At 40.4% G+C, this 24,211-nt stretch overlaps 1 protein-coding gene across 2 annotated transcripts; it reads right to left on the bottom strand.

Annotated features, from left to right (window-relative positions):
• Positions 1 to 1,006: 1,006 nt before the first annotated feature.
• Positions 1,007 to 24,211, bottom strand: itih3a.2 (inter-alpha-trypsin inhibitor heavy chain 3a, tandem duplicate 2). Of its 2 annotated transcripts, none has more exons than XM_084395249.1 (21): positions 24,118 to 24,211; positions 18,193 to 18,351; positions 13,358 to 13,512; positions 13,153 to 13,257; positions 12,878 to 13,040; positions 12,662 to 12,772; positions 11,724 to 11,852; positions 11,514 to 11,630; positions 11,261 to 11,429; positions 10,911 to 11,027; positions 9,713 to 9,894; positions 9,417 to 9,602; positions 9,204 to 9,343; positions 8,957 to 9,111; positions 3,468 to 3,494; positions 3,165 to 3,320; positions 2,925 to 3,047; positions 2,608 to 2,809; positions 2,311 to 2,483; positions 1,427 to 1,538; positions 1,007 to 1,338 (listed from the first exon to the last, which is right to left on the bottom strand). In XM_084395249.1, the coding sequence occupies exons 2-21, from the start codon at positions 18,304 to 18,306 to the stop codon at positions 1,200 to 1,202; spliced, it is 2,775 nt and encodes a 924-aa protein (XP_084251375.1). In that variant the 5' UTR covers positions 18,307 to 18,351; positions 24,118 to 24,211; the 3' UTR covers positions 1,007 to 1,199. The 2 variants fall into 2 exon arrangements, with proteins under 2 accessions (XP_084251375.1, XP_084251374.1); XM_084395248.1 differs by having other exon boundaries at positions 13,358 to 13,524.

The following is a 24,211-nucleotide window of genomic DNA, read 5'->3' on the forward strand; positions in this document are numbered from 1 at the left end:
AAAACCTGTTTGAGTGGGTGTTGGTGGATTTGTGATCTTTGTTCCTAAATTCTTGAATTGAGTGCAGTATTGATCATTTGCCTCATGGTATTTTTGTTTTAGACTTTAAGGATGGACAGCAGTGTTTTACTGTAGCGTAGAAGTGTTATTTTAACATCAGTGTAAACTACGGGGTTTAGGGTTGCAGGTTATCCTAAATTAGGTTTATTTAACAACAGAAACTGAATAATCAAATGTAAAAATAAAACACGGCTTATTTTTCACTCTATGAATTGTATATATGTATGTGTGTATATATATATATATATATATATATATATATACTGTATATATACTGATTCTTATTAAAGCTACAAAAGTTATTCAGCCAAGAGAAGGGAGTGATTTTCTCTGTCTTTTGTTCATGACTCCAGTTATTGTAAGCTCTTGCGATATATACATTTGCAATATTTCGATAATTTCGATATATTTTGCAGCCCTGTTCAGTTGAGAGATAAAGTTTACTCTTTAAATGAATGCTGTTGAACTGAATATACAAAGCAAACTGTTTGTTAAAATAACCACAATATTAACAACAACAGTAAAATAAGAGTGCTGTTTATCTGTTAGTCAGATGCACATGAAAGTTGTGTTCGTTACTATAACAAACCCTACACACACTTTCTTTCAGAATCATCATTGGTCGGTAGAAAGAAAAATTCAATCCATAAAAGCTTTTTAATTAAAATGAAGATAAGCAAAAGACACACTTGTCATGTGAGGTGTATCCGGTATAAATAAATATATTATGAATAATGCAATGAAATGTCAGTCACTAGTGAACGAGCCAGAGAAAGAGAACAAACAGGGTGTTTTTTTCTTCCTCCCCCCGTTCCCTGACCCTTAATTCACACGCTTGATGTTGTTCTTGCTCAAGCAACTTTTTTCCCTCAATGAGTTACTAACTGATTTCATGTTGGACTTTGTTCAATCAATCAATATTGAAACAAAAGATGGAAACACAAGGAATGTTCAGATGGGTGTTTTATTTCATAGCCGTTGAATTCCAATAAAGTATATAAAAATTTATATCATCAGCAGCTTTGTCAGATATGGCATTATTTCCAAATAAAAACTATCACATTATGTACTTAAGACTACATGAAAGCTAACATGTACTTTGTCCGTAGTGCAAAGGTCGGTTGAGCGACAGATGTTGTCTAGATTGTCTTAAAGAGACCAGAGACGATGTAATCTGTGTGAACTCCATCCAGGAGTCCGGTGCCGTTATTGTGAATGAACCAGCAGGGCACATTGTCTCCATTCTTTACGTCCTTTCTGAAATCTCTCTGCCAGCCCCTGGAGTCATGTGAGAGTCAATGAAAATCTGCATGAAAATCTTCAAGTGTGAATTCAACATTGCATATTTACATTCAATTTCATTTACCTGGTAACCGTGAGCTTGTTTCCTTTCACAAACATAATGGCATCTTGTTTATCAGGGTCTTTTCCTAGAAACAAGTCACTGACCTCAAAGTTAACACCCTGGTAGAACTGACCTGCAGTACAAATAGAGACCAAAAAAGCTATTGTTAACGTCAAGATTAGTGGAGTGGAAGTCTAGTAGCAGCAGTAATGTAGAAAGTGTGTTCTTATACACTCAAAACTGACTCTGACTCGGTCCATCATGAGCATTTCCCCTACTTTTACATTTAGATTATCTGTGATGTCATCTAATGCTCAAGGTTAATCTTTAAAAATGTTAATAATTTAATGTGTTCAGTATAGGCTAAACTATAGCATATCTCAACATGAATATCCATTTTACAGTTAATCATACTGTAGCTTATAATGTTATGGTGCCCAAATTTATTTAGATAACATAGTATAGAATTTGAATATCAGCCATTTATCAGTTATCGGCGTTAACATATATAGTCGGTATCGAAAATGTGCACTTAATTACCCCCCTCCAAAAATACCCCCCCCCCCCCCCCCCCTCCTAAAATAAACCCCCTCCTATGCCAGATAACAAAATAACCTGACAAATTTCATACACTAAACGATAGAGTATTGCTTAGTAAGTGCATAGTGTATAGGATGTCATTTGGGATTTTTTTTAGACAGACAGCAATAAAAAATACAAAATCTTTAGTGAAACTAATGAAGAACAAGCTTGACTTGACCAAAAATCCATAGTGTAATTTTAAAAGATATCACTAGTTTCATCACGCAAAAAAAAAGCAACAAAAAACAAAACATAGGTTCCCTTATGTTAAAGCGAAGCAGCTATAAGGTTTTCTGCTAATATTTAAGAACATCTAATTTTACCCAGCAGGCCGTGAACACTGTGTGAAAGATGGTGGCTGTCCAGAGTGTAGAACCCGAGGTAGTCTTGATGATACGGGTGATTCTGCCATATTTTGTGCAGGATAATAAGAAACTTGACTGAGTTCCTCAGGGTCACTGTTAAACTGCGATCTTTGATCACCTGCAGATCCATGCTGGAGAAAGCAAAAGATGGAGGATTGAGCTCAGTTTGATTCTCATTCAAGAATAATTAAATTCTGCCTTTTATTTTACTATCACGGACTCAGCACAGTTTAATGTACACTTATTGTCACTTACTTCAGTCCTTTTATAGTCCTGTTGTCAGTCCAGGACAATTTTGTCTGTTTTCCCTCTTCAGACAGTGAGATTTCCTTTGTGCTCACCATCAATGTGATACCAAACTTCTCATGAGCAATTCCAAATTGCCCAAAATAAGTGTGCATCTTCTTCCCTGGGATGACCTTCTTGTCTCCAATGATCTGGCCGTTCACCATAATGCCTGAATATTCATTTTTTTTACACAGATATTAGTAGAAAGAGAAGATGGAAAATAAACCTAGTACAAATTACCCACATCAAAACAGATGTTTCTGTTTTCTGACAGAATGAATCACCTGTAAGCGGGTCGCTAACCAGGTTGAAGATGGTTCCAGGTTTGTCATCAATGTTGAAGCACAGAGCATCGTTCTTTTCTGGCAGCTCAATGATGAAGTGTGGATCTCCATCAACTAACAAACCTAAAGAACAAGAGACAAACATAAGTAACGGGTAATAAATGCTTTTTTTCCTTTACTAAAGTAGTTCTCTTTAAAATGTATTGAAATTCACACCACAAAAATGACATCACTTCTCACCAAGATATGAAGGGAGTAGATTTTGTTTTTTTCTGGCAGAGAGTTGTCTTTGGAGGTTTTTGGCGGGGAGTAGACCTTGGGGTCTTTTGGCAGAGGCTCTGAGACTTTTGATACCACTGCCGATCAACTGAGGTGGAGCATAAAGTGCACCGATATCTTCAAGAGTAAAATTGTGCGATGGAGACAGAGAGAGAGTCTTCATTCAAAAGTTTTTGCAGAATCCATTGTATAGTAAGACATGACAAGATAAAACACCTCTTAATGTTCACAGTGATGGCTAAATCTAAGGTTAATTCCTCTTACCAGGTTCTGCTGTGTCCTCTCGCTGCTCTGTGAATCAAAATAATACAGTGTTAATGTGTCACATAAGCACCTCTGCAGAAAATTGTAGCTTCAAACGGTCACATTTTTTGGGCCATCAGTGTTGTAATACTTGTATTCAAGGCAGCCTAGAGAACTCATAATTTCTGTATTGCTTCTTTCCTTGAATTTTTATATAGGCCTAAGTCACTTGGGAATAAATCACAGCGTGTTTCATGATAAAAAAAACGTAACTTTGCAGTCCGAAAAACAGTTGTACAGTAGTTTATAGCAAATTATTTCACGGACCCCCCCTGGGACTTGAGAACTGCTGGTCTACACTGAAGAAAGCCCTGTCTAGGCTCTTCCCCGGTACGGGTTGTGTCGAGCCATTCGTTAGTCGAGTTGTTTGATGAGAAAAGGATGAAATATAGTTGCAATAAACGCGTTAAGAATCCGCACAACTGCAGCAGCGGAGGACTGTTATTAGAATATTAGAAATCTAATATTCAAGCTGTTTTCTCATTTTTCTACATCAAAAAACGACTGAATGAATGATACACGGATTCTCTTGAAAACTACTGCAGTGCAGATCCGTAATTGACCATTCGCAAAGACCCCCGCCCCCTTTAGTTACTGTTGCTATGTCCGACAAGCCACGTCACTCTCACGCCACACCATGCTCTCACGCCACACCATGCTCTCACGCAGTGAAACATACATCACAGAGCAGAGAGGACACTGACAACACACTAACAGACAGGACAGACCAGGTTACTTTTGATATGTAACAAAGTCTCACCTTTCAAATTTGGTCATTTAAAAAAAAAAGAAATTTAAACAATAAATACTGGTTTGTGGCTCTTTAATGTGTCTGACAGATCGCTGTAGTGTCACAGTGTCTGGTTGTGTTTCCCCGTGTATCCACTAGATGTCCTCCTTTTCCCCACGGTGTCATGCACATGAACTTCAATTCCCACAATTCCTGTCTGTGTATTACACTCAGGTGTTAGTAATTGTAATCACCAGCTGTCTCTCGTTTTCCCCTCGTCATGCATGTATTTAATGCCCTGTTTGTCTTGTGTTCTTTGTGGATCAATGTTGTATGTCACGCCGCTTCTGTTCTCGTGTTTTCCTGCCTTGCCTGTTTATTGTTTTGTATTGATTTCCTGGATATTGAACCCTGCCTGTCTTGACTTCGTTTTTGGATTACCCAATTAAAACTCATCTTGCTGCATTTTGGATCTCGTCTGCTTTCATCCTTGTGCGGTTCGTGACAGATTGATCCACCAAAAGGAAGATCCAAGCAGTATGAGTTCCCGTCGCCATTTCCCCACTGCAAGAGGTGAGCGGAGACAACCACCACCAGAACCGTCTTTCAGTGAGTCCCAACCCAGGATGAACATTTTTGAGTGTTTTGCTCTGTGGGCTCGGAAAACAGACGAAAGGTTCATCGTCAAACCCCCTGAGCTTCAGCCCACAGAGAGTTTTGTGTCGGACCACGCCCCCCACCATGAAGAGTCCTTCAAGGGGACCCGCTTGGCCAAGTTCCGTGGAACTCGGGGAGGTCGTAGAGGGGGCGGGGAGGGTCGGGAGGAGGTCCAGTCCCATCACTCGGTCTGGCCACCTTTCGATGCCGAAATTCCTCCACCACGGGCTCCACCCAGTCAAGAGTCGTCCACTCGCCATCAGAGACGGCAGAGGAGGAGGAAGTTTCCCGGTCCTGACCTCGATCCCGAGACAGTGTCCGTCATCCCAAAGCCCGTGCAACTAGCCAAGGTTCCGAAGCCCGTGCACGTGCAGCTGGCTGTCATGCCCAGCCCAGAGGATGCATCGCCGCTGCCCAGCCCAGAGAATGCATCGCCGCTGCCCAGCCCAGAGAATGCATCGCCGCTGCCCAGCCCAGAGAATGCATCGCCGCTGCCCAGCCCAGAGAATGCATCGCCGCTGCCCAGCCCAGAGAATGCATCGCCGCTGCCCAGCCCAGAGAATGCATCGCCGCTGCCCAGCCCAGAGAATGCATCGCCGCTGCCCAGCCCAGAGAATGCATCGCCGCTGCCCAGCCCAGAGAATGCATCGCCGCTGCCCAGCCCAGAGCTCCATCCGCCATTAATTCCGTCCAGACCTGAACCTGCACTTCACCATCGAAGACGGCGGAGGAGGAGGAAGACCTCCGGCCTCCCCAATGACCCGGAGGCCGTCCCCGAGCAGCCCGCCGTCGTCCCAGAGGCCGTCCCCGAGCTGCTCGTCCTGCCGGCCCCGCCCACGCTGCTAGCCCTGCCGGCTCCGCCCACGCCTGCCGAGCCTGTGTCTTCGGACAAGATGGCCGCCGCCGAGCCTGTTCACGTCACGTCTGCCGAGCCTGTGTCTTCGGACAAGATGGCCGCCGCCGAGCCTGTTCACGTCACGCCTGCTGAGCCTGTTTTTTCGGACAAGAAGGCCGCCGCCGAGCCTGTTCACGTCACGTCTGCCGAGCCTGTGTCCCCTGACAAGATGGCCGCCGTCGAGCCTGTGTCTGTTCCTGAGCCGGAGCCGGTGTCTGTTCCTGAGCCGGAGCCGGTGTCTGTTCCTGAGCCGGAGCCGGTGTCTGTTCCTGAGCCGGAGCCGGTGTCTGTTCCTGAGCCGGAGCCGGTGTCTGTTCCTGAGCCGGAGCCGGTGTCTGTTCCTGAGCCGGAGCCGGTGTCTGTTCCTGAGCCGGAGCCGGTGTCTGTTCCTGAGCCGGAGCCGGCGTCTGTTCCTGAGCCCTCAGTGACACTGGCCATTATGGCCACAGCCATGTGGTGTGTGTGGGCTACGCACACACTTGGACCGGTGGTGTCTGTTCCTGGGCCGGTGGTGTCTGTTCCTGAGCCGGTGGTGCCAGTTCCAGTGCCCGAGCCGGTGGCGCCAGTTCCAGTTCCAGTGCCTGAGCCGGTGGTGCCAGTTCCAGTGCCTCAGCCGGTGGTATCTGTTCCTGAACCGGTGGTGTCTGAGCCGGTGGTATCTGTTCCTGAGCCGGTGGTGTCTGCTCCTGAGCCGGTGGTATCTATTCCTGAGCCGGTGGTGTCTGCTCCTGAGCCGGTGGTGTCTGCTCCTGAGCCGGTGGTGTCTGTTCCTGAGCCGGTGGTGCCAGTTCCAGTTCCAGTGCCTGAGCCGGTGGTGCCAGTTCCAGTGCCTCAGCCGGTGGTATCTGTTCCTGAACCGGTGGTGTCTGAGCCGGTGGTGTCTGCTCCTGAGCCGGTGGTGTCTGCTCCTGAGCCGGTGGTGTCTGCTCCTGAGCCGGTGGTGTCTGTTACTGAGCCGGTGGTGCCAGTTCCAGTGCCAGTCCCGGTGGTGCCAGTTCCAGTGCCTAAGCAGTTGGTGCCAGTTCCAGTGCCTGAGCCGCTGGTGTCTGTTCCAGTTCCTGCGCCGTGGCCGCCCGAGGGGTCTTCACCGCCATGGCCGCCCGAGGGGTCTTCACCGCCGTGGCCGCCCGAGGGGTCTTCACCGCCGTGGCCGCCCGAGGGGTCTTCACCGCCGTGGCCGCCCGAGGGGTCTTCACCGCCGTGGCCGCCCGAGGGAAGGTCTCCGCCCCGGCCGCCGGATGAACTGTTTGCTTCGCCCCGGCCGCCGGATGGACTGTTGGCTTCGCCCCGGCCGCCCGATGGTCTGTTGGCTTCGCCCCGGCCGCCCGATGGACTGTTCGCTTCGCCCTGGCCGCCCGATGTACTGTTTGTTTCACCCCGGCCACTGGATGGACTGTTTGCTCCGCCCTGTTCCCCCGATGTACTGTCTGTGTCACCCTGGCCCCCTTTGAGTCTGTTACCTCCTGTTTCTGTTTCCTCGCACGGACCTGGCCCCCCATCCCTCCCCCTGGTCCTCCACCGGGCCAACTCCCTCCTGAGCTTTTGTTTTGTTCCTTGTCCTGTCTTGTAGTGTCTGGGAGCCACTCCGTTGAAGGGGGGTAATGTCACAGTGTCTGGTTGTGTTTCCCCGTGTATCCACTAGATGTCCTCCTTTTCCCCACGGTGTCATGCACATGAACTTCAATTCCCACAATTCCTGTCTGTGTATTACACTCAGGTGTTAGTAATTGTAATCACCAGCTGTCTCTCGTTTTCCCCTCGTCATGCATGTATTTAATGCCCTGTTTGTCTTGTGTTCTTTGTGGATCAATGTTGTATGTCACGCCGCTTCTGTTCTCGTGTTTTCCTGCCTTGCCTGTTTATTGTTTTGTATTGATTTCCTGGATATTGAACCCTGCCTGTCTTGACTTCGTTTTTGGATTACCCAATTAAAACTCATCTTGCTGCATTTTGGATCTCGTCTGCTTTCATCCTTGTGCGGTTCGTGACATGTACAGCCTCAGTTAAAGCTGCTCGTGAACCGATCATCTCTTCCTTCTAGTTAATGTATAGCATCAAATAAACATGAATGAACATAAGAAGGAATATTGTTTTAACCGCGGAATGACGTCAGTACACTCCGTTTTTCAAGTTCAAATCCTCCAACGTTAATCTACTAACTCTCCTGACTGCTTTGTCGGACAAAAATGGCGGATTCGGCGGATTATGATTGGTCAGATCACCTGTCGATCAAACTCCCTGCGAAGGGTCAATTGGCCAAAATTACCGTTCGACTTTTCTGAGACCCTCTACTCTTCCCTGTGGATGACCTGTGACCTACTTTCTGTCCGATCTGATTTTTCTGCGTTTTGAATTTTAGAAAACTGAAATTCCGAATTTCTTCTTCATCTTGAAAACTTGAATCTGTATTTTTTTATTTAATCTGATATTTGCAGTCTAAGAATTCAGAACAAAAAAACTGCTGTTTAAAAATACGTCTATACAATTCAGCCTTAAAAACATTTCAGTTTGTTAAATTTCAAATGTTCAATACTCATTAAAGAAATCAAATTCAGAGCTATTTAAAATTCCACATAATATTCAATTTTGTTAGATTACACTATTAATTCAAATTCGAATAATTTTGTCATAATATAAGCTCTATACTCATGCCGTTCCAATCCCGTAAGACTTTTGTTCATTTTTGGGACACATGAAGATATTTTTAATGAAATCTGAGCTAGTTTTGTACATTGCTACGCAACTACAACTTTGATGTTTCAAAATGTTCTTAAGAGAATGTAAATCTAATCCATATGAATTGAGTGGTTTAGTCCAAATTTTCAGAAGAGACAATCACTTTATATGATGCACAGATTTAATTTAGGCTTTTATTCACATATGAATATTCATTAACACACATCAGTTGTGGTAAATGGAAGCTCAAGGATGTTCATGCGATGGCATGCGAAAAGCTTCTGTTTATGTTCGCTGAACAATATTTACAATGTTTCCAAAGATGAACGAAAGTCTTATGGGTTTGGAACAGCATTAGGGTGAGTCAAAATGTTAATTCTTGGGTGAACTAACCTTTTAAGCCGTACAGGTTTGGAATGACATGAGCATAAGTAAATGATGACTGAATCTTCATTTTTGGGTGGAATATGGCTTAAAAACATTACCAAGTACCTTCAGTCAGCTTGTCAGCAATAAGCGTTTCTTCATCCTCGTCCTGTGGTTTGGTGACCACCATGGATGTAAGTGGTGTGACAAAGTTATACCTTAGAGAAAGGTCTAGAGCTTCAGCTGTGACATTCTCCTTGTCCTCTGGTGAGCATTTCTCTCTGTCAACAAATTTTATTGGACATTGTATTATTTTTTGTAATTCTCAGGTTGAATAGGTTGAATTATTTGAGCGCATATGTCTCACGCTGACATTTTATCCAAGAGCTGCTGGATGGTCAGATATGCCCACAGTCGCTCTGTGAAATCGCCAAAGATGTACTCCTGCTCAGGGAACACACTGTCCCACTCTTCAGCAACTGCTTCACTCTGGACCACAAACTGGTCCTCCAACTGAAATTGGATGTATGGCACTTATGAAACTGTACAATCAAACTGATTTTTATTTTATTTTTGCTTCCCTTACCCCATGTGCAGATAATTCAGTCAGAATGGTGTCAGTCTCAAGTTCTTGTAGGCGTCCGGCTACCACTATCTCAGAGCCTTTGAAGAATTGCCTGAAGTGACTTTGTGTCAAGTCAGTTACAGCATTGCCAGGATAATTTAGGTTCACCTCAAAGAGAAGTGGGCTAGCCACCTCTTCATAAAAACCCTATAAAAAAGGAAATCATTCAAGACCTGGCTATTATATGGATCAGGCTGCATACATTAAATATAAGGTATTATATTGATTGATTGAGAGTATACAGTTGTCAGTTCTACCTGCAGTTGAAGGGCTGCATCTGAGGCCTCATAGACTCGTCGAGCGAGTCCATCATTCTGCTTGGCCAACTTATCAAGGAGACTGTAGTCCACATCATAGCCAAAGCCCAAACAAAAGAGACTTATGCTTCCATTAATAGCTTTATGGACATTTTCTTGGATTATGGATAGATGTGTCTGCCCTTAAACACACATTATTAAGTGCAGAAGATTGTTAAATCTATATAATTGAAGGTTTGAGTTTTCTAAAGCAGGGGTTTTCAAACTTTTTGTTGCCATGAACATACAATATAATAATCCACTTGGAAGTGTCAGCCTTCCTAAAATATAAAGGCGACTCTGTATTTTCATAAACCCTATTTATGCTACTGGAGAAAATTAATATGATTGTTGTATTGTTTCCTAAATTAAATAAATGGCCTTTTTATTTGGGCTGGAAATTGCCGTAGACCTCCCGATTCAGTATTACAAAAATATTTAGCTGCCGATTCTGTATGTATTGCATTTTTTGTTTGTATTTAGTGTTTTATACATTTTAGCCCTCAATGTCCTGAATGCTATTAATAATAATAATAGATTTAAACCAATGATGTGGAGTTCAGTAAGTAAGTGCCTTCAGAAATACACGTGAAGAACAAAAACGCATTACAAGCAATAAAACTAATTGTGTTTTCAATATGTATCTGCGAAAGGCTTAAGCTGCCAAAGTTTTCCGTAAAAGAGCAGTGGACTGTGTTTTTCTTTTTCAACATTATTAATAATAAAATAAGCATAATCAACATCATAGACAGCGGCAGTTCGCTTTATGCTTCATTTACCATTGTAAGATTTTTATTTTGGTATATTACATGTTTTGTCCTATCTGATTACAATCCCTTAATCAATTCGCTTCACACAAGTTTCTTTTGCAGAGGCGAATACCTGCTTGTGCCTGACTATTTTAACTTGGCACATAATCTTAAAAATGTGAGCTGTGAGCTCATCTGTTTTTCCTAATTTTTTCCCCTATAAAGCCATAGCACTCCTCGGTACCCAGTTTGAAAACCCCAGTTGTAAAGTATTTTGAATGCCCAATAAAGACAACACGTTTTGAGCTAAGATTACTTGATTATTACAAATGAATTGATTTAGTTATAGTAATTATTACCAAAGAAAGTTTAAAACAGACATGTATTCTCAATGCAAAGCCAATACACACCAGAACTGGGTCGGCCATCAGTCAGTAGGATGATCATAGACATGTCTGGGAAGAAGTCACTTTTTTCTGAGGTAAGCATGTTCACGGCATACAAAATTCCCTCATTTATATCAGTCACTGATGGAAAAATATGAGATAATGTTTTAAATACAGCAGCAGTGATTTTGGCATTTAATGTGAGGAATGCTATGCAAGATTTTCCCTCAATAAAACCAGTAATTTACTGTAAAATAGAGGTGTTATACTGTGTTACATGAGAACCATGGCTCTAAGTGTCAAGAGTACTAACAGCTAAGCCATGATTTCAACCCTGTGCAGGGTTTACAGAATGACTTTCGCTTCATACTTACTGTGTCTTGCTTCAATAGTCTGGACGAATTCTTTTGCTTCTTTCACATTTTCTGGTGTGGCTTTGCTAAGAGATGGTCTCCACGACTCTATAACGTTATCGAACGTGACCAGCCCAAAGTAATCATCTTCATGCAGTTCACTTAATATCGTCATCAGAGCTTCTCGAGTCTACCAACAGATAATCGGCCGATGACTTATATGTGCGAACTAGGAAAGTGGATGAAAAGTATAGAAAGTATTTGTTGGACTTGCCTGTTTCATCTTCTCTCCCTCCATGGAGCCACTTCTGTCTACCACAAATACCACATTCTTAGGCATTTGTGGCAAATTATCTGGAGCAAAAAAGTGTACAAAGTAGCCATTTACTATCTGAAACAGAGAAACACAAGAAAACACCACCATCAGAATAATGCATGGTTAGTAAGAAATTCATTGTAAAAAATGGCTTTGCTGATATTGTACCTGAATTTCACCTATATCCTGTGGGTGGTTCACATCATACTTGATGAATAAATCTCCATCAATCAATGTCCCTTCACAGTCTGAGCATTTTTTCTGCTGATCCAATGTAGGAGAGAAGTACAAATGTGCCTGAGGACGAGCATAGAGGATCAGTGTTAGGAGGATAGCAGGAAGTGTTTAGACATTACAAATGTGTATTTTTGATACTGAGGTGTTTTTAGACTCCTTATTAGAAATGAAATGAGATGCTGTGTGTTCTGACGTAAGAAGTCTGCTTTGGGCCAATCATAAAGTTTTTATGGGGATGACGTGATTAATCTGCGCTGTTTACAGTAAGATTTTTAACAGTTTTTCTATGTAAATATGCGCTAGATGAGATCTTTGACTGAGCCTTCTTTTCCGATCATCGGCGTTGTGACTCTGCAGTTGGATACTATAAAGCGCGTCTCGTGTTTTTAAGAGCAAAACAGTGTTCTGTTTGATCATCCCTTATGCCTGTCATTCAGACGTCAAAAAATTGTGAGATGCGGGCTGATGAAGACACCGGCGCAGCGTTTAAAGATCACTTCTGACTGATAACACAGAATTGACCGGTATTTTGGTGCTGATGTGTGAATGATCTCTTGCCGGTAAAAAGCCAGAACGCCGTTGCTTGTGTGAACACCATATTTGTGTATTTACCGGCAAAGTCATTCTGGTAATTTTACGGTAATTTACCGGGATTGCTGTGTGAAAAGGGGCTATTGTCTAAGAGATTTATATATGTATATTCACAATGGTTGCAATTATAAGAAATAGTTACAAAAAGTTGCAACTGCATTTTTATTTTATTTTGTTGTTTTGTGTATTTTTTTTATTTATTTTTTGACTAAGATATAAACAGTCTTCCATATCAATCCAGCAATGTTGGGGGATTGTTTGAGAGTTTTCATTCTAACCTTATTGTCAGCGACAGTTTTCTTCACTAGAGGAAGCAACTCATTGGTGATGAATGTACCATTGACATCCACAAATGCAATTCCGTTAGGTTCATAGATGTCTACCACAATCTGTTGATGAGAAGACAGGACTGATATAACATAGTTTACAATATTTCAATATTTCCACTGAATATGCTTAGTAAAAAGAGTTTGAGAGAGAAACTAATGATGAACCTCAAAATTCTGAACCAGCTGTTTGGGTCGGACACCTATCATGATCTCATAGCTGCCAAGATGGCGCTGCAGCAGCTCTTCGTAAGTAAGAGTGAATGTGACGTGGCTCTGGGGTGGGATATTTACGGAGACTGCGAACTTCTCCATGTGCCTCCCCGAAGCCCTGAAAAAGCAAAAACAACTCTGATATCTGATCATTGAGATTTGCAAATACAGAAAAGCAAATATGTGTACTCTGACAGCATTCCAGAGCTTTGGCGTTGACCTGTACTCACTTAACCAGACCAGCGGTCTGGCCGGATGACACGGCACTCTCATACTTCTGCCTGGCCTGTTCCTTTTCCTTCACTTCACTGACATATATCCTGCTCTCAATCTCTCTGAAAAACATACACAAATAATTTCATTAGGTCATAGTGGGTTTTGGGCATGTTGCAAGTGTAATGTATTTATAGCTTGTGTAAACAAAGGAGGACTAACATGCTAAAGTTGGTGATGAAGGCTGTTTTGGGCAAGTCCACCTCAAAGAACACTTCCTGTGAAGCATTGGCTGTGTTCAGGGCTTTGGTGGTCATGACTGTGTGAGCAAAGCGAGACGCGACCTTGCAGTCCACTCGCATGCTTTGCACTTCTATCTGAGAGAGAGACTGAAAGATAGTAAGAGAAAGTTAAAGGGATTCTCCACTTTTTTTGGAAATAGGCTAATTTTACAACTCCACCAGAGTTAAACAGTTGAGTTTTACCGTTTTCGAATCCATTCAGCCGAACTCCGGGTCTGGCGGTACCACTTTTAGCATAGCTTAGCATAGATCATTGAATCGGACAGGACCATTAGCATCTCTCTCAAAAAAATGACCAAAGAGTTTCGATATTTTTCCTATTTAAAACTTGACTCTTCTGTAGTTACATCGTGTACTAAGACCGACGGAAAATGAAAAGTTGCGATTTTCTAGGCTGATATGGCTAGGAACTATACTCTCATTCCTGCGTAATAATCAAGAAACTTCAATGATTCAATGATCTATGCTAAGCTATGCTAAAAGTTGTACCGCCAGACCCGGAGTTCGGCTGAATGGATTCGAAAACGGTAAAACTCAACTGTTTAACTCTGGGGGAGTTGTAAAATGAGCCTATTTCCAAAAAAAGTGGAGTATCCCTTTAAGGAATCTGCTGTACAGTTGTAACTTATATTTACGCACGCACGCACTCATGCACGCACGCGCACACACACACACACACACATATATATACAAAACTAACATACATATATATATACAGTGTATATATATATACAAAACTAACACATTATTCTCTGCCATCAATTATGGCATATCCCTGACAAAGATTGTTGCTTTCAGTGCTGTACAGTTTTATGACTAACTTTGCAAAACCACACCCACTATTTTTTGCTTGTAATTGAAAATAGGGGCATGTGAGCTATAGCCAAGAAGTCCGTGTTTATGTCTGTTTACTCCAAGATGAAAGCTTGGTTGTTATTGCGTCTCTCTAAACTGACACGAAAATTTCACTGCCGCCAATATTATTATTTTTATTTTTGTATTTTTTATTGACACTGCGAATAAAGCTAGTCAACTAATACATTTTGTGCTTTTGGTCACACACCTAGAGCTTCTGCGGTTACATTAAACTATGACTTGGTGCTGCTCAAGAACAGAGTATTTTGCCAAGCAACAGTGTGTATTAGAGGAGGAATGCTGAACTCTTATTCTGTGTGTTCTTGTATTTGTTGTGTGAAAAATACATAGCAAAAACTTAACAGCTGTTTGAAAACATGTAAATACAGTTTTACTTTCTTCACCGACAATCTCTTAGAAATCTGTCAGAGATGAAAAGTTGCACTTTGTGTACCTGGGTAACCGGCCCGGGGTTTTCCTGCTTTTCTAACCATCTTAGATTTGATGTGTATATAGTGGGGGCGGACATTTTTAACTTGAAAGGCTTCCAGTGTCAGCCGCTTCCAGTTATTTTAGCTGTACAAAAACAGCCTGTTATCCTGTTTGATGTTGGGATATTTATGTATGTGATTATAAACCCCATTGGTCTTTAGCATAAAATAGTTTTACTGTTTATGGCACTTAGTTAATAGCTTACTTCCACACTGAAAAATAAGGTGGATAAATGGCACCTACTGTCAGAGAGCCAATTTGCATTTTCATTCAACCCCATGTGCCATTTTTTCAGCATTGGTCTTGAACAGAAAACTGATTTCAAAAATAAAATGTTCATACATTCGTGTTGACGTGAACTGGCCCGGTTTAGCACAGGGTGTAGAATGTTTTTTTTTAAAGGAGTTGGGTCACATTTTCCATAAGCCCAGTGACCAGACCATGTATAATAGATTATGGATCTTTAGTGAGCCTCCCTCATCTCAGGTTCCAAAACAACATTCACACTTTTTCAAAGGAGTATGTAAATCACAATTCTGAGGGGAAAAAAAAAACTTTCAATAGGATTGCTGATTATTAATTCTCTAATTAATTTAGTTTAACATTAAATTACCTTCAATGGCACTGCTGTGAAGAACTGTACTCTTACTTGTCAATATTTTACATCAACAGAAGGTGAGAAATTTCACATATAATATGTTTAAAACTATATGGAACTTCCATGGAACACGAAAGGAAAAATTAAGTTGAAAAATGTAGTTTCTGACCAATTCTACATTCTCTCTCCAATGAAAGTGGATAGGACCAGGGCCTGTCAGGCTCCAAAAACGCCATCAAAGCGTCATAAAATTAATCCATTTAAATTGTGCACTATTTTTCAAGTTAGGGTTGTCACGGTACAAAATTTTCAGTAGTCAGTACCAATACCAGTAAAATTCTGTGGTTCTCTGTTCCAGTTTCGGTACCAGAGCAAAAACTGTTGAATGAAAAATCAGTCCCGTTTTGTCTCGTCTGTTGGTTATCACTGTCCATCATCGCAGTTTATTATTCAATTGACAATCCAGAATTGACAATCTAGTGTACTTAGCAGCATGAAAAACTAAACTTGTATTCAGATTGTGAATGGGTAATAAACAGAAAGCAACAAAAGAGCCTTCCTTTATAATCACTAACTGTGCATTCACACCGCCGCCAGCGAGAGCGGCAAAATTCGCTCTGGCCGCCCTGCCAACAACGCCGTAGAAAGATTCATGGACGCTCTGACGTAGATCGAATGCTTGGTCTTTTTTTCAACTTTATTTAAAAAAAATTAAATTTTAAATTTTAAAATCTACAATCTTAAAATCTACTTTATTTTACAAAGCAAATAAGCATGTTGATCGTTATTTGTGCAGACTGACCAAATGGGTATAAGTTAACCTCATTGAATATTTTAAATATGAAAGTAAGAAATTGATCGATGGAAAGAACTTAACAATTATAGTGACATGTTTGCTAAGGAAATAAACCAATTAAAAGCCATTTTTGTGGTGTTTCTTTTGTGTTCATGGTTAAGTGCTAAACTAATTTGCATTCCCGCTGAAAAACAAGTGTTCTAGCGCGAAAATGTTGCCTATAAATAGTGTTGCGCGATCAAATTCACATGATCAACCTCTCCTCTATTTTGCTTGGGAACTAATGTGGTCTGAACCAAAGTTTACTCGACTGCATTCTCTGGAATCCTCTCAAACTGAGGACTTCTACGTTCCGATTGGTTGCCGCCGAACAACGATAGAACAAAAGAATTTAAAACAAGAGCCAGAGCAAATACTTGTATTACATTGTGTTTTTTTTACCTTGTATTGGCATTTTTACATTCAGAAACAAACTATCTGCGAAAATCAGATACTAGCAACACTTCCGTGGATATTCTGTATCATAGCAACCAAAGGGTCTCAAAGCAAGGTTTATAATTGACGCAAAATGACGTCATTGCGGTGTGGGCGGTCGTGCGCGTTGGGTGCGCAATACACCATTTCGATTGGCAGTGTGCACGGCTTTTTTTTTGTAGCAACGGCGATTGTTGATGCGCGACTTCGAGCCGAATCTGGCCGAGCATGTACATCTCACCGCACCCAGTTTGTGCGTTTTAAATTAGTTGCTTACATTTACAAAATGAGCCTATAGCAGACATAAGCCATTATTAATATTAATAAAAAATATTACTATAATTATTAATATTTATTTTTTATAAAATGTCCACGAAACTTAATGAAATGTTTAGTGAAATTAGAAAATATTTAAGAGATCGTTAATTTCGTTGTATAGCCTACATACATGTTTTTCTATCCACATATTTTGTTCTAATGTCACAAGTAATAATCTCAGGGTTTACTAGATTCTTTTTGTAGTGTGGTATTGGTGGTGATGTACTAAAATAAACATTGTCACGTGTGGACCTTTCTTCTTCTCACCGGTGATTCCTGATGGTTAAGTGGACAATTACTTGAGTCGCCCCCTGTCGTTTCACAGAATAGTACAACGGCGAGCGCGTCGAGTATAAACGCCTCGTCCGTTTGGGGAGGTGCGCGCACAGTCTGCGGAGACTCGCGCTGCGGAGCCAGGCGAAAGAATAAACAAGGCTTAAAGGCCTGTTCACACCAAGTACGATAACTATAAAGAAAACGATATGCTCCAGAAGGAAACACATTAATGCATTAAGTGTGAAAACACTTTTGAACAGGATGAAGATATAATTTTTTTATTTAGTACAGCCCTTTGGAAGCAACAGAAGATACTTGCATGTTTCCCGGAAGACAAATTAAATACAATTAACCTTGATCTTCAAATTCAAAAAGTTTTCATCCCCCGGCTCTTAATTCGCCTTGTTTCCTTCTGGAACGTCATTAAATGTTTGAACCTTTTTTAATAGTTGTGTATGAATCCCTCGGTTGTCCTCAGTGTGAAAAAATGGATCTCAAAATCATATAGTCACTGCTGGAAAGGATTCAAATATGCAAAAGATGCTGAAAAACTGAAGAATTTTCAGGGCCTGGAGGATTTTTCTGAAGAACATTGGTCAGTTTAATTATTCAGGACAAGGGTCACAAGAACAACCATCAAAAAAACTAAACAAAAAACAGTTGTGGATCATCCAGGTAACGACGCACAATATTTGAACGGGTCATTTTTATAATTTCAGCTTTTTTTGTCTTGTGGACTATATGTAAACATCTTTTATGTAAAATATCTTATTCAGGACAGTACTAAATAAAAAATAACATGCATTTTTTATGATCCCTCTTATTTTTTTCCCCATTTTTTTTCATTTTTCACAGATTCTGCAAGGGGTTCACAAACTTTCAAGCACCACTGTATGCTCTTTATGTAGATTTGAGAAAACATGAAGCACATAATGTAAAATCTTACCTGTTTTGCTGAATTATTGTTTTGATCTCTGATAGCCGTAGTGTCTTGAGCTTTAGCAGTAAGAATCACACAAATACACAAACACATCCACAACATGACTTTCACTGCAGACATGGTGAAGCCTGGCCCGAACTGACTTCAGCTCTGCCTGTAAATGTTCTTAAACGAGAGCGAGAAAGAGAGAGACAGATGAATGAGTGCCTGTGTGTGTTGTACGGGCACTGTAAGAGTTGCCAAAGGGGTGTGTGAATGCGCCCAATAATATTGTACATTCTCCACTGCCTACTCACTCCATCCACCCAAAACAGCAGAATTCACCAATGACAGCCAACTAAATTATTTTCTAATTATTTTCACCCAAAAAAGAGGATTAGCCCAGGATTTACTCATCCTCAAGTCATCCTAGGTGTATATGACATTCTTCTTTCAGACGAATACAATCGGAGTTAGGCTATTAAAAAATGTCCTGGCTCTTCCAAGCTTTATAATGGCAGGGAATGGCTGTTTCTGTTTTGAAGTCCATAAAAGTGCATCTATCCATCATAAACGAACTCCACACGACTCCGGGGGGTAAGCCTTTGAAATATTGTTTACTTTGTGTGGAATATTTTTATGACAGAAAACCGAATCAGCCAATCACTGCCATTATAAAGCTTGGAAGAGTCAGGACATTTTTTTATATAACTCCGATTGTATTCGTCTGAAAGAAGAATGTCATATACACCTAGGATGGCTTCAGGGTGAGTAAATCATGGGCTAATTTTCATTTTTGGGTGAACTATCCCTTTAAGGGATAGTGAACATTTAGCAGATTGTTACGCAAAAGAAACCTCTTAAGGGTGATAAAATACCTTACTGTGAAATTATCCCGCTTAGTATGTGGCTACTTTAATAAACACAAGGCACATTAATAATTAAAGGGATATTTCACAGCTGGAAAGATGAATGTGTATTTAAATTGGGTCATTTATGTAGTAGAAATGTGAAGTTGGTCCCTTCTAGACTGAGAAAAGCCAGAAAATTTATTTTTCGCTTATGTGGATGAAAGACAACAACTCCCAGAATGCACTTGCTTCGCTGCCTTACGAGGACACTCCCAAGCCACGCCTACCGGTTACAGAGGGCAGTATCGGAAGAAATTATACAACTAGGCTACTAGTCGACTCAAAACTGAAAAGACGCCGTTTTATCGTGAGATCCCCCTATGGGCGGGTTGAAGACATGCGGAACGAGCTCCTCCTACTGGCTCTAGTCTCTCGCCTCTGGACAAAAAAGCTAAATGACGATTTTTACGTCATCAGAGTGTTTTTTTCCAGACACACAATACAGAAATCTCTCGTCTCAGGAGGACATGAAGGAGGGAAGCACGGTCACTTGAAAATACTACCGGGTTTCTACTGATACAAAGCTTAATGCTAATCGGTGAAGTATCCCTCGTTTAAACAAAATATTTGTTTGACATATTTTATTTGATCAAAATGTCAAGATCTGTTATTAGCTGTAGCGTTGTTGTTTGTCCAATAACAGACCACTAAATGGCGCAATTAAAAATGTGTAAAAATTTAAATAATTATAAATGTCCACGAAGCATGGACAAGTTTCTGAAAGGACTGCCAATGCCAGGTAAACGTAAAGCAGACGAATCTACTTCAAACTACTTCAACTACCAAAACAATTTTTCTATTAAAAAAAGGGAGGCTGTTAGAAAAAGAAACCACTGCATTGCTCCATGATCTGACGTTCACATGTACATTGACGTGCTCTCTGCAATGAACAGGGGTCATCATGGGCACTCAGATATGCAGCCCCATACACAGCAAACTGCAATGCATTGTGTGTTCTGACACCTTTATATTATGGGCAACATTAAGTTTTTCAGCAATTTGTGCTAGCTTTTCTGTGTGATTGGACCAGATGGGCTGGCCTTCACTCCCCACACATGCGTCAGTGAGCCCTGGGTGTTCATGACCCTGACCCTGGTTCATCAGTTGTCCTTCCTCGCACCCCATTTGGTAGGTACTAACCACTGCACACCAGGAACACCCGATAGGGGAAAGTGGGGTGAGTTGTGCCAGATTTTTACTCAAAGTGACTTTAAAGTGAGGCCATGGCAGTAATGCCTTCAACTTAAGGATGTACATATATTTCAGGATGTGGTGCATCCCTGAGAACAATAACTTTGGATCTGAAATAAATTGTTTCAGAAATGTAGCTTTTGGGAAAAAAGTGGTCTCATGGGCACCAGGGGCAAGTTGTGCCTTTGAGGGAATACATTGGGGTAAATTGTGCCAGTGATTTCTGAAGTAAAACAGAACATTTTAATGTTATGAACCGTAATGCTATATGAAAGCAAGATAAATTCAATACAAAATTACTCATTTAAGGTTTATTTAGATATTGTCACCCTGGAATACCATAGCATGTGTTTTTCCTACTATGGTCAATTGCATAGGGATTTTGTATTGAACATAACTCTGGATCACAGTGTCATAGAGACAAGGGGGCGGGCTCATTTTACTCAGACGACCAATAAGTCTCTCAGGATCATTGTGAAGCTATCAAGCTACGCCCTAGCAACCATTTAGAGCACCATAGCAACACAATATATGATATTTGTGAATCATTTCAGGCAAAAAGGCTTTGGCAATAGATGCCTGTTGACATAGCGCTGTCTGTCAATTATGTAACATACAGTATAAGAATAAAGTGACTAGGTCTAAACATCCTATTGTGACATAGGCCACTTAAAAACAGAATAAAACTTCTCTTACATAGTGCATAACATAGTGCAAACTCAAAACTGAAATCAGTGTTAGCTAAATTAAACAAATAGCAGGCAGGCCTAAGTCAATCAATGATGAGGCATGCCCATCTCCTCACTTCTCAAGATTATCCCCTGTGAGTATGTCGGTCTAGGTGGTCTGGATCTGGCACAACTTAACCCAGGCCCTTTGGCACAAATCACCCCAGACCCACAAGTCTGAAAAACTAGCATGATCCAGCAGTTAAGAGCTAACATCATGCTAACTGTATAGACTCATTGTGTAGCCTACTAAAGCACTAAAACATGTGTGAAATGTTTTCAAACTTGTCTATAATTGGTCAGACACTACAATCAAAAAACCTTAATCATAGAAATTTTACTTTGAAAGGGAAAAAACTGTTTTTTGCACTAAAATGTTCTTAACTCTCATGCCATGTGTCTCTCTTCTTTGGAGGATGAGTAAAAGTGATTGATTTTCAAAATGATGTGGTCACATGACCAATTTCTTCTATGGTTTTCCAGAAACAAGGGGTGGAACTACTTCCCCCCTGGCACAAATCACCCCACTCTCCCCTACTAGACTTGTGTTTTGGATATGCTCTGACCCAGGCATCTAGCCATCCATATTTGGCCATGTCAGAGTCACTCAGATCTTCTCACTTGCCCATTTTTCCTGCTTTCAACACATGAAATTCAAAAACCGACTGCTGTCTAATAGATCCCACCCCTTAACAGTTGCCATTGTAACAATATAATCTGTCTGTCTGTATTATGTCTGTCTGTCCGTCTGTATCTTGTCTGTATATGTCCTGTCTGTCTAAGAGCTAACTATGTTGTTTGCTAAGACAAACACCAACATTATTTTAATTTATTACATTTATTATTATATATATTTAACCCTAACTTTTTAAATGTTGCATTTGGATGTGAAGTGAAAATATAAACTAAAAATGCTGTTAATGTACAAGAAATGTAGCCTATATGGGTCAATGACGTATAAGGATTTTCAACAGGTCAATTTTAAAATACAAAAAATAATAATATCTGTTGCAATTGTTCAAACATTAAGGATGTTGTGTACACCTAAATTCATAAAAAAAAATTCAATTTAAGTGATTTTAGTGTTTTTTCATCTAGATGAATTGTCCGTAGCCTTAAAAAATGTCATGTGGTGCGACTGTGATTTATCTTAAAATTAATTAATTTCCTTAACATGCTTAAACATTTTTTTTACAAGTTCTTAGTAATTAAAGTGTTTAGAAACCAAGTTTTGCATTTCTTTTGAGTTTTTGTAAATAATGATCTCGTTTTTTGTTCAGTAATTTCCGAGTTGCCTTCTTAAATCTAGTTAACAGACTTACTTTTCCTGTAAATCACATAAAACTGATATAAATGTTTTAAAAATATCATTTACTAAAGCATACTGTATCAGTGATTCATATTTCAGCCACAAAAATAAGATATTTTATTTTACATTTAATACAGCGATTGCTTTTATTGGTCGCACCAAATTATAAGTGGTCGCTCCAAATGACACGAAGACCTTATATAGTTAAAAATCTATTTAAAGAGATCAATGAACAATACATTTTATACAAATTTCACAGAATTTTCCTGAACATTTTTTTTATATAAAATTTTATTTTATTTATTTTACATTTTTTAAAATAAAAATCACATCAAAAACACAAGTGCACCATTTCTTTTAACTTGACTTAGAATTTCTTTCTAACAAATAATAATGTAATAGATATAAATTATTTCATAAAATTATTGTATACAGGTAACATTTGGGGTCAATAGTTTTTTTTAGGTCATACCACATGACATCCAAATTTGGCAACTACATACCAACCATTACAAAGGTTTATTTTTTTTCCAATTTGAGAGAATTACAAACCTGCTTGCTGCTTCCATGGGTCCTTGGTAAATTGGTATATGATGTAACGTCCTGTGTTTGAATAGTTTTCAACATTAAAGTCCCAAAATGGTAGTTCCTTGATGGTCACACCACATGATATTTCATAAAATGGACATCATCGGACAAAGTTTGTTTGTATATTATGATGGAAATATAAATACAAATGCTTTGAATTTTTTTAAAGGATTACAAAACATTTTGGAAATCATGCCAAATAGTGCAGAAAATAAATTTGAATAAATTCAGAGTAATTTCAAAGACGTTTTCAAAACAGAAGTTATGGCCGGACGGTTGCACCACATGATGTTTTGACACTTTAAATAACAAAAAAATAACAAATAAGTAAAGGTTTTTGATGAGTTAAAGTGAGTACATACATGGGAGAGGTACTTCAAATATGCAGTATCTTTTTATGCATTTAAACCCGTTTTTGCCTGAAAAAATGCAATCGGACAGAAAATTTAGGCGTCACGTCATTGACCCATATACATTTCAATTAAATTATCCTTGAAACACAGAAGCTTTTGAGTACAGAACCTCTCATTTATCAGAAGTGCCTCTTACAAACTGCTTTTATACAGTATGTTCAGAGAGTGAGAGTTAATTTGCCGTAAGTTATGTCGAACAGCGGCCAAATGAATCAAACTACTGAGAGGTTAGAGAGAGTGATCAAGTGTGTCAATGAGTCTGTTCATGGTTTTCTGGACTTCAGTGTGTCATGTCTGGTCATTGCTAGGGCGTGAGTGTTTGTGTGTGTTTTGCTTTTCTCACCACTCCCTTTTTAACAAGACTGAAGTCAGATATGATGTCAACATTTCTCCAAAGGTAAACATTAAGTCAGCGCTTCAGTAGTCTCAGCCTCAGACGTGATCACGCCCACGGAACGTTGGCTAAACGTCTGATGCATATGGTACACTTAACTGGAAACACTTCAGGAATGTCGAAGTCGTCATCTGATTGGTTGAATTTGATCGGATTTCCGGGGGGCGCGAGTGTCGCGTTTATTTTCGGTCCGCCGGGAAACAAAGCGCAGACGTGTGATTGCGGAAGAAAAACTCTTGTGTTTACATGAGTGACAATGAGCATTTATCAAGATCAGCTAAACGTAGGATTCTCAAAAGAATGCGAGGTTCACGGCATAGACTCTTTAAGAGATGTCCAGGAGTTTTGTTTGAGGCACTTAGTGGAGACAAAAAGACACCATTGTTGTTATACGTGCACGAACAGATCAATGACTTACTGCTTGTTTTCTTCTCCTTCTTTGATTTTCTATGCTGACTGACTTGTTGCACGCCGGTCTGTTGTTGTGGGGACATTTCCACGCCCCGAAACGT

The sequence above is a fragment of the Rutilus rutilus genome (assembly GCF_951802725.1).
Source record: "Rutilus rutilus genome assembly, chromosome: 22".
NCBI lineage: Eukaryota > Metazoa > Chordata > Actinopteri > Cypriniformes > Leuciscidae > Rutilus > Rutilus rutilus.

What these genes read in the sequence shown, in the direction of transcription:
- itih3a.2 (XM_084395248.1), bottom strand. Translation starts at nt 18,306, where the DNA reads ATGTCTGCAGTGAAAGTCATGTTGTGGATGTGTTTGTGTATTTGTGTG. An exon ending in CAGCAGCTCTTGGATAAAAT is followed by an intron (nt 9,112 to 9,203) that starts GTCAGCGTGAGA and finishes ATTTGTTGACAG; the next exon opens with AGAGAAATGCTCACCAGAGG. An exon ending in TCTACTCCCTTCATATCTTG is followed by an intron (nt 3,048 to 3,164) that starts GTGAGAAGTGAT and finishes CTTGTTCTTTAG; the next exon opens with GTTTGTTAGTTGATGGAGAT.